This window comes from Ovis aries, chromosome 25, assembly GCF_016772045.2.
Source record: "Ovis aries strain OAR_USU_Benz2616 breed Rambouillet chromosome 25, ARS-UI_Ramb_v3.0, whole genome shotgun sequence".
Lineage (NCBI taxonomy): Eukaryota > Metazoa > Chordata > Mammalia > Artiodactyla > Bovidae > Ovis > Ovis aries.
The window spans coordinates 27,657,101-27,670,446 of NC_056078.1; the positions used below are offsets into that span (position 1 = coordinate 27,657,101).

Sequence of the window (13,346 nt, forward strand, 5' to 3'; positions counted from 1 at the left end):
GGAAGCCCACCCAAAGAGCTAGAGTAATTAAATCAATACCAGACAAAACAGACTTCAAGAAAAGGTTTATTACTAAACATAAAGGGGGAATATTTCATATTGATAAAATGGCTAATTCATCAGGAAAACACAATAATCATAATCATTAAATATGTATGTACTTAATACTAGAACTCAAAATTCATGAAGTAAAGACTGACACCATTTAAAGGGGAAAACAGACAAATTCACACATCATATTTAGAGATTTTAACATTTCAGTCTTACTAAGAGCAACTAGACAAAAAAATCAGGACATATAAGATCTGAACACTATCAACCCACTTTGACCTGACATTTTTGTAACGTTACATTCAAAAGAATGCACATTCTTTTCCCATGTATATGAAACATTCATAAAAAAAAAAAACTGACCAAATTCTGGGTCATAAAACAAGTTCTCAGCCCATTTTAATGAACTGAAATTTTATACAGTGTGTATTCTGACCACAATAGAATTAAATTAGAAATAAAAAACAAGAGTATATCTAGAAAAATAAAATATTTGGAAACGAAAAACAACCTATCTTGTGCAGGAGACACAAGGGGCTCAGGTCTGATCTCTGGGTTGGGAAGATCCCCTGGACTAGGAAATGGCACCCTATCCAATATTCTTGCCTGGAAAATTCCATGGGCAGAGGAGTCTGGAGGGCTACCGCCCATGGGGCCGCAAAGAGTAGGACACAAATGAGCAATCAAGCACAAAGGTTTATTAGGATGAGAAAGTAATAATCAAAAAAAATTTGATAAATTAAACTTTATTAAAAAGAAGAATTTCCACTACTCAAAAGACCTCATGAAAAAGTGAACAGGTAAGCCGAGACTAGGAAACTATTCACAAAATATATATATCTGATATAGGATTTATATTAGAACATAACAAGAACTTCCACAATTCAATAAGACAAGCAACTTATAAAAACGGGCAAAAGATCTGAACAGACACTTCACCAGAGAAGGTATCTGAATGATGAGAACACAAAAAGCTGCTCAATAGCAGAGGTCATCAGGGAAGTACAAATTAAAAATACAACGAGACACTTTAATGTATATTCCAGAATCACAAAAATAAAAGATACATTGTGGAAAAGTGTCTGAAAGTTGTTTTTTTTTTTTTTAATAAAATAAATACTCACCTTTTTCTGTACTCAGCAATATACTCCTAGGTACCAAGAAAAATGACAATATGTATCCTCAAAAAGATTAACACAAGAGTGTTCATAGTGGCTTGATTCAAGATAGCCAATAACTGGCAACAGCTAAGGTGCCCAACAGAAGAAAGGATAAACAAATTTTGGAATAGTCACACAATAGATTACTATTCATAAAAAAGGAACAAAACAAACTATTGTATGCGTAACCACGTGGGTGGATCTCAAAAACAGGCTGAGAGAAACTGAGTGTTCACGGTACAATTCTGTTTGTATGAAGTTCTAGAACAAACAAAATTAATCTACGGTGGAAAAATATACAGAATTAAGGTTGCCTCTTGATAACTAGGGGCAGAAATTAACTGCAAAAGGGCACAAGGGAACTGTAAACAACTATTGAACTATTCATGCTGAAGTACTTAGGAGTGACGTACACTTATGTCTCTAACGAACCATCAAAAAAAATGAGGAACTAATAAACAGAAGGATGAATATATGCACAGATATCAGAGAAATATAGCAAAATGTTAACTGAGCTGGACATATGGATGTCCTCTGAATAATTAAACTACTGTGTATGTTTGAAGTTTTTCATAATATTGGGAAAAACTGCTTGCAATTGCTCTGCTCGCTCCCATTGCCTGTACAAACTGGAACTGAAGTTGTATGAAGTAAGCCAGTGGAGGTGCTATTCTCAGACTCATGATTTTATCTTTAAAGAAAAACACAAAAACTAACATGAAAAAGAAACCAAACTATTCCTTCCTAACAAAGAATGAATTAAAATGAACAGCAACTTTAGCTTCACATTTTGTATGTCATGATTCTGGCTCTGATAAGAGAACTTCCAAATTCCACACATTTGTCCTCAGCTTAGATGCGTTTCTAAGACTAATCATTTAAAGATGGGCATCTGCCTTGACTATAGTGTTTAGCTCAAGAAAACGTATTTGTTGAACTTGGCCTCTCGGGGTGAAATGCAAGGCCCATTCAATGTCAACAAAACAAAGCAAATAAAAAACAATGTCAAGAAAAATTCACGTATTTCTGTTAAGGAGGGGTAGTCACCTAATGGATTACAGATTCACTGTTTATAGCTTCAAAAAAACACTTTTGGGTTTCATTACCTTTATCAAGAGATGCCCCAGCCATATGGTAAAAGCTCAATGCAGTGTCTACATCATTAATATTCTTTAGGAAAGTAAAGAAGTTCTCCACTTCCTGAAATGTCAGCCCCTGAAAGAAGAAAAACAGTAAGGTAAGGCAGGAACCTGTGCAAAAAGCAGCATAAAATGCAGAAGACTAGGCAGTTACTCATGCCTATAAATCAGAAGTTTATGCTATGTCTGGAACAGAGACTCAACAAATTACTCAAGAAATGTCAAATTTACAAACAACAGGGGAACAAAACGTTGGAATTTTACCCTAAGAAAGGCATGCTAGCTAACTGCTTTCCCTTCATATGTAAAATCTGACATGAAGCTGTTTAGTGATGGGTGGATATCTTTAATCAAAATATTTCTAACTATATCCTCCAATTAGCCACAGTATCTGTTGTGACACTCTCTAAATGAGCTGTAGCCACTTGATTTGTTATACATCTTAACAAGTAAGACCCATTAGGACTTTCATTTTAATAATCTACTCAATAGGGCAGTCAAGCTTTTTTGAGGCTTAAGCTAATTAAAGAATCATCAAAGTCAGTGATATACATGGGAATAGTTTCAGGATTTACCAGAACCCAAGCAACTGGGAAAGTTGTTCATTATACCAATTTAAAAGCTACTAACGAAGCAATGAAGCAATTGGCCATGTAACTTTAATTTGATGAAATTTCTGTGAATGAGGAAATTCTTTTCAAAAGCTAGTCAAAGATTTGCTGATCTTTAATTCTACCTTTTATGATGGCTCAAGAGAGTAGTTGGATAAAGAGAGATTAGAGGAAGGAAGATCTGTCCTACTTGCCTGCTTCCCATTTCTCACACATCATGCAGGGATGGAAATGAATACAATTTCAAAGAAGTGAGTAACACTGGAAAGACACTGAGGTTAATGCATTTTAATGAAGCATAAGGTCCTTAATGGACTGCAGATGTTGACAGGCTTCTAACCAGTACTGCTCCTCTTCCGATTTCCATTTCCCCAAACCACAGAGCCTGGGCTTCCCAGGTGGCACAGTGGTAAAGAATCCACTTGTCAGGAGACGTAGGAGACATGGGTTCTATCCCTGGGTTGGGAAGATCCCCTGGAGTAGGAAAAGGCAACCCGCCCTAGTATTCTTGCCTGGAAAATTCCTTGGGCAGAGGAGCCAGGTGGGCTACAGTCCATGGAGTTGCACAGAGTTGGACATGACTAAGCATGCACGCAAACTACAGAGCCTAGGAATTTATATCTGTAACTCAGTAAAAAGGAAAACTTAATATAGACTACAGTATATCAGGAAACTGGCCAATGGTATCTTTATCAATCTAACTAAGAGCTAAAATACTGTATGATTATGTCATAAAATCTTCTTAGTTTTCCCCCTTCAGTTCAGTTCAGTCGCTCAGTCGTGTTCAACTCCTTGTGACAACATGGACAGCAGCACGCCAGGCCTCCTTGTCCATCACCAACTCCCAGAGCTTGCTCAAACTCGAGTCCAAAGAGTTGGTGATGCCATCCAACCATCTCATCATCTGTCATCCCCTTCTCCTCCTGCCTTCAATATTTCCCAGCATCAGGGTCTTTACTAAGAAGTCAGTTTTTCACATCAGGTGCCCAAAGTATTGGAGCTTCAGCTTCAGCAACAGTTCTTCCAATGAGCACCCGGGACTGATTTCCTTAAGGACGGACTGGTTGGATCTCCTTGCAGTCCGGCAGACTCTCAAGAGTCTTCTCCAACACCACAGTTCAAAAGCATCAATTCTTTGGCACTCGGCTTTCTTTTATGGTCCAACTCTCACATCCATACACGACTACTGGAAAAACCACAGCTTTGACTAGACAGATGTTTGTTGGCAAAGTAATGTCTCTGCTGTCTAGGTCATAGCTTTTCTTCCAAGGAGCAAGCCTTTTAATTTCATGGCTGCAGTCACCTCTTTTGGGGCCCAAGAAAATAGTCTCACTGTTTCCACTGCTTCCCTATCTATTTACCATGAAGTAATGGGACCAGATGCCATGATCTTAGTTTTTTGAATGCTAAGTTTTAAGCCAGTTTTTTCACTCTTCTCTTTCACTTTCATCAAGAGGCTCTTTAGTTCCTTTTCGCTTTCTGCCATAAGAGTGGTGTCATCTGCATATCTGAGGTTATTGATATTTCTGCTGACGATCTTGATTCCAGTTTGTGCTTCATCCAGCCTGGCATTTTGCATGATGCCACAAGGTGACAATATACAGCTTTGATGTACTCCTTTCCCAATATGGAACCAGTCCATTGTTTCATGTCTCGTTCTAACTGTTGCTTCTTGACCTGCATACAGATTTTTCAGGAGGCAGGTAAGGTGGTCTGGTATTTCTATTTTTTTTAAAGAATTTTCCAGTTTGTTGTGATCCACATAGTCAAAGGCTTTGGCAGTCAGTGAAGCAGAAGTAGATGTTTTTCTGGAACTTTCTTGCTTTTTCTATGATCCAGCAAATGTTGGCAATTTGATCTCTGGTTCCTCTGCCTTTTCTAAAACCAGCTTGAACATCTTAAGTTCTTGCTTCATATACTGTTGAAGCCTAGCATGGAGAATTTTGAGCATTATTTTGCTAGCATGTGAAATGAGTGTAATTGTGCAGTAGTTTGAACATTCTTTGGCACTGCCTTTCTTTGGGATTGGAATGTAAACTGACCTTTTCCAGTCCTGTGGCCACTTCTGCGTTTTCCAAATTTGCTGGCATATTGAGTGTAGCACTTTAAAGCATCATCTTTTAGGATCTGAAATAGCTCAGTTGGGATTCATCATCTCCACTAGCTTTGTTTTTAGTGATGCTTCTAAGGCCCACTTGACTTTGCACTCCAGGATGTCTGGTTCTATGTGAGTGATCACACCATCATGGTTATCTGAGTCATGAAGATCTTTTTTGTATAGTTCTTCTGTGTATTCTTGCCACCTCTTCTTAATATTTTCAGCTTCTGTTAGGTCCATACTGTTTCTGTCCTTTATTGTGCCCATCTTTGCAAGAAATATTCCCTTGGTTTTTCCCCTTAGAATCACAGAATTTAAAAAAAACTATGGAATATAAGGATCAAATAGAAAGGTGTGTAAAACATAAACATACAAATGAACAAACTCTGTAAAATGAAATTTTACACCCATAAAAACTCAATTCAGGTCAAGAAGCAGATTAGTCAGCATCCCAGGAGCCTCCCTCTCCTTCCCCAACAATGGCCCTCTACAGTCATGAGCCTCTTCTCCGTGATAAAAACCATTCTGAATTTTAGGAGATTCATTTCCTTGCCTTTCATGAAAAATAGCTTTTCTATCTATTTATGCATCCTTTAACATATGTTTAAGGAGTTTAAGTATATCTACTTTTGAATTTTATAGATGGAACCATGCAGTATGTATTCTATTATATATGGTTTCCGGCTTTAAAATATACATATATATTTGGCCGCACCACGTGGCATGTAGGATCCCAGTTCCCTGAGCAGGGATTGAACCTGCATCCCCTGCACTAGAAGCACGGAGGCAAGCAATGGACTGCCAGGGAAGTCTCCGGCTTCTGTCTTTAACATTTTTTAATATTTTTGTGTATGTCTGTAGTTTATTCACTTTTATTGCTGTAAGTATTCCACTGTGTGACTATTCTATTTGGGCTATTTCCAGTTTTTGGAAATTATGAACAGTGGTCCATCTTATTTAAAAATTCATTCAAACATTTATGGAGCACCTAGTGTGTACCAAGTTCCATAACTTTTGGTGGTGAACTGGAAGGCCTATATTAAATAATTTCCTCTCAACTTGAAGTCATTCTCATGGTCTTGACTTAGAGCACCCAGAGGTAGAGTTCATTCCTTGTAAAAATGCTACAATATGCTAACTAATGTAAGTACTAGGCTATAACATAATACGAGGAGAATTCCACTGGATCAGAAACACAGGTTTTACATCATCTACTTATGAATGGATACACTAATACCATCTTCTCTTTCCATCAGAAGACATTAATGGAAGAGTATTCAGTCTTTAAAAGGAAAAAAGTTCTGATACATGCTACAAAGACAAACTCTGAACACACTATGTCAAGGGAAATAATACAAATTACAAAAAATACAAAGGACAAATACTGTATGATTCCACTTATATGAATTACCTAGAGTAGTTAAATTCCTAGAGACAGGAAGTAGAATGGTGGTTTCCAGGAGTGGGGAGGGGGATAATGAGGAATTATTGTTTAATGGTATGGAGTTTCAGTTTGGGAAGATGAAAAAGTTCTGGAGATGAATGATGGTTTTGGTTGCACAGCAGTATGAATGTACTTAGTACTATTTAACCATTTAAAAATGGTTAAAATGGTAAATTTTGTTCTATATTTTTAATGGTAAATTAAAAAAAAGACATGCTAAAGCTTTTCTCCTTTTTAAATTTTACATATGGATTTCCACAGGGTAGGGGAGCATTGGTGTCTGAGTTTATGAAAGGATTTTTAAGGCTAAAAGGTTAACATAAATTCCTAAAACTGAAAGGGCAACCTCTAATGTGTGTTAGTTAATTTACTGTGAAACATTAAAGATGACAGTGCTTACACTGAGAATTATTAGAGGACAGAAAAATCTAAATTGAGTGATTATTCATTTGATGACAGAAAAACAGTGGAATATAAATCATATTAAGCCATTATTAAGTAAAAATATGCAACATTTTTCCTTTTACTATATAAATATAATTAAAATTTTTATTGAGCACTTACTAACCACTTAGCACTCTACTAGGAACAGTGAGAAAAATAAAGTTGCTTTGGATATGGGTCTTGGTCTTATAGAGCTTAAAATTTTGATAGGCCTCCTTAAAGAAAAGGTGATGCTATTCACAAAATTATTACTTCTTAGTAACTATCTCAGTAAAAAGTCCAAAGATTTATTAGAATAAAGCTAGAATAAGAGTGCAACATGAAGTTTGTGGATAGAAAGTGCAAAGACAGGCTTTTTGAAAGTTGAGTTGCTCGGACTTAGAAGGCTATAGCTTAAGTACAATCTTTTGTTGGGTGACTTGAACTGCGGATATAGTAGCCAAAAGGAAATACCCTTCTCTTAGGCTTGGCATCAAATGGATTTTTAAAAATATATACTATGGGGAAATAGAAGAAGCAGGAGTTATTTTATTCTGTGACCAGATTTTCAACAAACCAACTGAAAGAACTTACATGACTGGACTAAAAAAATATATATAAAATTAATAGTACTTTGAGACTCTAAATAGAAGTATTTCTTTATATTGTTTTAAAATGAATTTAACATTAGAGAAGTTGTTAAACAAACAAACAGAATTGTCTTTCAAAACTAAAAGCAACTGATAAAATGTTTAGGAAAAAACCAGAAAATCTTTATGACCTTGGGTAAGGCAGAGTTCTTAGATATGACACCAAAAACACAATCCATAAACAGAAAAAATTTTGATATATTAGATTTTATTAAGGTTAAAAATTTTGTGCTTACAAATGCTGAGAAAACAGACAAATCACAGACTGGGAAAAATATTTTAAAGTCATATATCTGCTAAAGCATTTATATCCAGAATTATATAAAGAACTCTTTTTTAAAATTACAACATCATGATTTATTAAAGCACAGCATTCTGTACAACAAAGGGCCTTAACAGTTGTCTATTCTCAGTCAAACTTCTCTATAAGTTAGTTTCTCTTAATAAAAAACATGTTATACTTTAAATTAGTAATTTAACTGATGCGGAAGTTACCATAATACCTATTTTAACATTGAACAAATCTAACCTCCTATTGGACATTAATGTAAAATCCTGACATAGAATTTGATTTAAAACTTCTCAAGATAAATTCATTAAAGCAGGTTCCCTGTGAAAATATGTAAGAATGAAAGCTAGCATAATAGCAGGTGCAGTCTTTACATTTTATTAACCATAGAAGATACTTTTATAAAGAGTCTAATAGAGACATTAACTGTGCAAAAGCTGATGAGATTTACAGTCTTAAATATAAGCACCAACACAGAAAGGATATTGTGTCAGTTCAGTTCAGTTCAGTTCAGTCGCTGTCGTGTCTGACTCTTTGCGACCCCATGAATCGCAGCACGCCGGGCCTCCCCGTCCATCACCAACTCCCGGAGTTCACCCAAACTCATGTCCGTTGAGTTGGTGATGCCATCCAGCCATCTCATCCTCTGTCGTCCCCTTCTCCTCCCGCCCCTAATCCCTCCCAGCATCAGAGGCTTTTCCAATGAGTCAACTCTTTGCATGAGGTGGCCAAAGTATTGGAGTTTCAGCTTTAGCATCAGTCCTTCCAATGAACACTCAGGACTGATTTCCTTTAGAATGGACTGGTTGCATCTCCTTGCAGTCCAAGGGACTCTCAAGAGTCTTCTCCAACACCACAGTTCAAAAGCATCAATTCTTCGACGCTCAGCTTTCTTCACAGTCCAACTTTCACATCCATACATGACCACTGGGAAAATCATAGCCTTGACCAGATGGACCTTTGTTGGCAAAGTAATGTCTCTGCTTTTGAATATGCCATTTAGGTTGGTCATAATTTTCCTTCTAAGGAGTAAGCGTCTTTTAATTTCATGGTTGCAATCACCATCTGCAGTGATTTTGGAGCCCCCCAAAATAAAGTCTGTTTCCACTGTTTCCCCATCTATTTTCCATGAAGTGATGGGACCAGATACCATGATCTTAGTTTTCTGAATGTTGAGCTTTAAGCCAGCTTTTTCACTCTCCTCTTTCAATTTCATCAAGAGGCTTTTTATTTCCTCTTCACTTTCTGCCATAAGGGTGGTGTCATCTGCATATCTAAAAGTCCATTAATTCTACACTTAAGAGGATCATTTCTTTACGTAAGGATAATCTCATTTATGAATTACACACGATATATAGTTTATGATCCATCTACACTATGCTTGTAACTGCATGCTGCTGCTGCTGCTGCTAAGTCACTTGAGTCGTGTCCGACTCTGTGCGACCCCATGGACTGCAGCCTACCAGGCTCCTCCATCCATGGGATTTTCCAGGCAAGAGTACCTGAGTGGGTTGCCATTGCCTTCTCCTCAGAATTATATAAAGAACTCTTACAACTCAATATTGGGGAGGGAGGTGGGAGGGGGGTTCATGTTTGGGAATGCATGTAAGAATTAAAGATTTTAAAATTTAAAAAAAAAAAAATAAAAAAATTAAAAAAAAAAAAAAAAGAACTCTTACAACTCAATAATGAGATAATAATAACCCAATTAAAGAAAAGATCTAAACAGACATCTTCCAAACAAGCCATTAAATGAATGGCTAAAGAGTACATGAAACAATGCTTCAGACCATCATTCATTAGAGAAATGCAAACTAAAATCACAATGAGATATCACTACATATCTATTAGGATGACTAATCAAAAAGACAGATAATAACAACTTTTAGTGAGGATATGGAGAAAATGAATTCATGCATTGCTGTGGAATGTAACTTTGGAAAACAGTATGGCAAACTTCTTAAAAAGGACGTTTCACAAAATTTTACTATATGACCCAGCTAGCCACTCCTAGGAATCTCCTTAAGAGATATAAAAACATAGATGCACATCCAAGATTTGTATGTAAATGTTTCTACCAGCCTCAATTTGGAAACAGTTCAAATGTTCATCAACTGGTGATGGCAGAAACAAGATATAAATATCTATACAGTGGGATATTATTTACTATTCAGTAATAAAAAGTTAGAAACTATTAGTATATAGTTTATACTGAATAGTAAACAGTGTTTCTGAATAATAAATAGTATTCCATTGTATGGACAGTAAACAGTCTTCCATTGCATAGTAAAGCAGGGACATTACTTTGCCAACAAACGTCCATCTAGTCAAAGCTGTGACGTTTCCAGTAGTCATGTATAGATGTGAGAGTTGGACCATAAAGAAGGCTGAGTGCCGAAGAATTGATGCTTTTGAACTATGATGTTGGAGAAGACTCTTTAGAGTCCCATGGATTGCAAGGAGGTCAAACCAGTCAATCCTAAATCCTGAATATTTACTGGACGGACTGATACTGAAGCTGAAGCTCCAATACTTTGGCCACCTGATGCAAAGAGCTGACTCAATGGAAAAGACCCTGATGCTGGGGAAGACTGAAAGCAGGAGAAGGGGATGATGGAGGAAAAGATGGTTGGATGGCATCACCAACTCAATGGAGATGAGTTTGGGGAGATGGTGAAGGACAGGGAAACCTGGTGTACTGCAGCTCATAGGGTCGCAAAGAGTTGGACATGGCCGAAGAATTGATGCTTTTGAACTGTGGTATTGGAGAAGACTCGTGGGAGTCCCTTGGACTACAAGGAGATCCAACCAGTCCATTCTGAAGGAGATCAACCCTGGGATTTCTTTGGAGGGAATGATGCTGAAGCTGAAACTCCAGTACTTTGGCCACCTCATGAGAAGAGTTGACTCATTGGAAAAGACTCTGATGCTGGGAGGGATCGGGGGCGGGAGGAGAAGGGGACGACAGAGGATGAGATGGCTGGATGGCATCACTGACTCGATGCGTGAGTCTGAGTGAACTCCGGTAGTTGGTGATGAACAGGGAGGCCTGGCATGCTGCGATTCATGGGGTCGCAAAGAGTCGGACACGACTGAATGACTGAACTGAACTGAACTGAGTGACTGAACAACAATTCCACTGGATGGACAGTAAATAGTATTCTATTGTATGTATGAATAAAACATTCTATTGTATGTATGAATAAAAACATAAGTAAAAGAAGCCAGACACAAGACTTCAGTATTATATGAATGCATTTATATGAAACTTCCAGAAAAGGCAAGTCTATAGAAACAAAAGGAAGATTTATGGTTGTGTGAGACTAGGGTGGAAATGGGTATTAACTATAAACTAGCATGAGGGCTCTTTTCTCGGGTGATGGAAATCTTCTAAAACTAGATATTGCAGTAATGACTGCAAATTTACTAAATTTGCTAAAAATCATTGATGGGTGTCACTTTACAAAAAATCATTCATGGATGAATTGTACACTTAATTTACATATGTTGCTAAGTCACTTCAGTCGTGTCCGACTCTGTGCAACCCCATAGACGGCAGCCCACCAGGCTCCCCCATCCCTGGGATTCTCCAGGCAAGAACAGTGGGTTGCCATTTCCTTCTCCAATGCATGAAAGTGAAAAGAAAGTGAAGTCACTCAGTTGTGTCTGACTCCTAGCGACCCCATGGACTGCAGCCAACCAGGCTCCTCCGTCCATGGGATTTTCCAGGCAAGAGTACTGGAGTGGGTTGCCATTGCCAATTACACCTCAATAAAACTTAGGGCAGTTATAGTAGAATGAGAAGAGAAGGAAGGAAAATTTGGCTTCCTCTGGAGTCAGCTGTAAATTTAGTATCTCATATTGAGAGGTCATGGGTGGTATAGACACACTGTACTGATGATTCTCTTGTGTTGTCTTTTAACTGGTCATAGTAAATCCATCTGCCAATAATCAACCCAACTGCCTGAGTTCCCTCTATGGCCCATTAAAAAAAAGGAACAGTCTCCTTCCTTCTTTATTATACACTATGCTTCTCACCAATCTATTATCTGCTCAATTTTTCTGCAAATTTTAAAATTTAGTTTTAAAAAACATTTACATTATTTTTATACTAGGTAATATATGTTGTACAGTACAAAGTAATTCTTTCTCTACCCTTGTCATCTAGTCTCCCACCCTCCATGTGGTCACTGTCAACAAGTGGGTACCCTTTCAGAGGTGTTACTGTGCTTGTCTTGCTTCAACAAAGCATCGTCCCATTGCAAAGCCCAGAGGTTTCTTCAACTGGTTGCTGCCTGGCAGTAGGGGGAAGTTACACCGTTTCTACTAGTTACATTTCTTTAAGAATCTAAATGTCCTGAAACATCACTTTTCTTTCTATGTTCCTTCCTACTGTTGAAAAAATATCAGTGACACCCAGTGTCAATTGGAAACCCCCAAACTTCTTAGCGTAGTATACAAGGTCTTCTACAACCTGGTTTCATAATTTACCTTTCTAGCTATCTCACTAAGAGATAGGCTACAGTCTAGTAACATTGTTTTTTCTTGTTCACTCCAAACTCTTCTGCTTATTCAAATCATAGAGAACAGTGACAATAAACAGATTCATTAGTAGGGTGATTATGGACTCTGGAATGAGATAGTCTGGCTTTGAATCCTAATGCCACCTCTGAAGATACTGTGTGTTCTCAGACAAATAACAAAGGTTCAGAAAAAGCATTTTTCATCTCAAAAATGGGGATCCTACCCACCGAGCAGGACGTGATAATTAGGGAGAAGACAAATAAATGTCTTGTACATAAAAAGTACTCAGTAAACCACTAGACCATTCAGGTATGACCTAAATCAAATCCCTTACGATTATACAGTGGAAGCGAGAAATAGATTAAGGAATTAGATCTGATGTACAGAGTGCCAGATGAACTATGGACGGAAGTTTGTGACACTGTACAGGAGACAGGAAGCAAGACCAACCCCATGGAAAAGAAATGCAAAAAAGCAAAATGGCTGTCTGAGGAGGCCTTACAAATATATCTGTGAAAAGAAGAGAAGCAAAAGCAAAGATATACCCATTTGAATGCAGAGTTTCAGAGAATAGCAAGGAGAAACAAGAAAGCCTTCCTCAGTGATCAGTGTGAAAAAACAGGAAAATAATAGAATGGGAAAGACTAGACATCTCTTCAAGAAAATCAGAAATACTAAGGGAACATTTCATGCAAAGATGGGCGCAATAAAAGACAGAAATGGTACAGACCTAATAGAAGCAGAAGATATTAAGAAGAGGTGGCAAGAATACACAGAAGAACTGTACAAAAAAGATCTTCATGAACCAGATAATCACGATGGTGTGATCACTCACCTAGAGCCAGACATCTTGGAATGTGAAGTCAAGTGGGCCTTAGAAAGCATCACTACAAACAAAGCTAATGTAGGTGATGGAATTCCAGTTGAGCTATTTCAAATCCTGAAAGATGATGCTGT

At 37.5% G+C, this 13,346-nt stretch overlaps 1 protein-coding gene across 2 annotated transcripts in view; it reads right to left on the minus strand.

The window, feature by feature from the left end:
- MICU1 (mitochondrial calcium uptake 1) overlaps window positions 1–13,346 on the minus strand; it is a 234,422-nt gene that overhangs the window by 21,515 nt on the left and 199,561 nt on the right. For both annotated transcript variants that reach the window (XM_015104425.3, XM_012105260.4), the window contains one exon: window positions 2,318–2,426. In XM_015104425.3, the coding sequence (XP_014959911.1) occupies window positions 2,318–2,426 (109 nt within the window). The remainder of the gene's footprint in view (window positions 1–2,317; window positions 2,427–13,346) is intronic.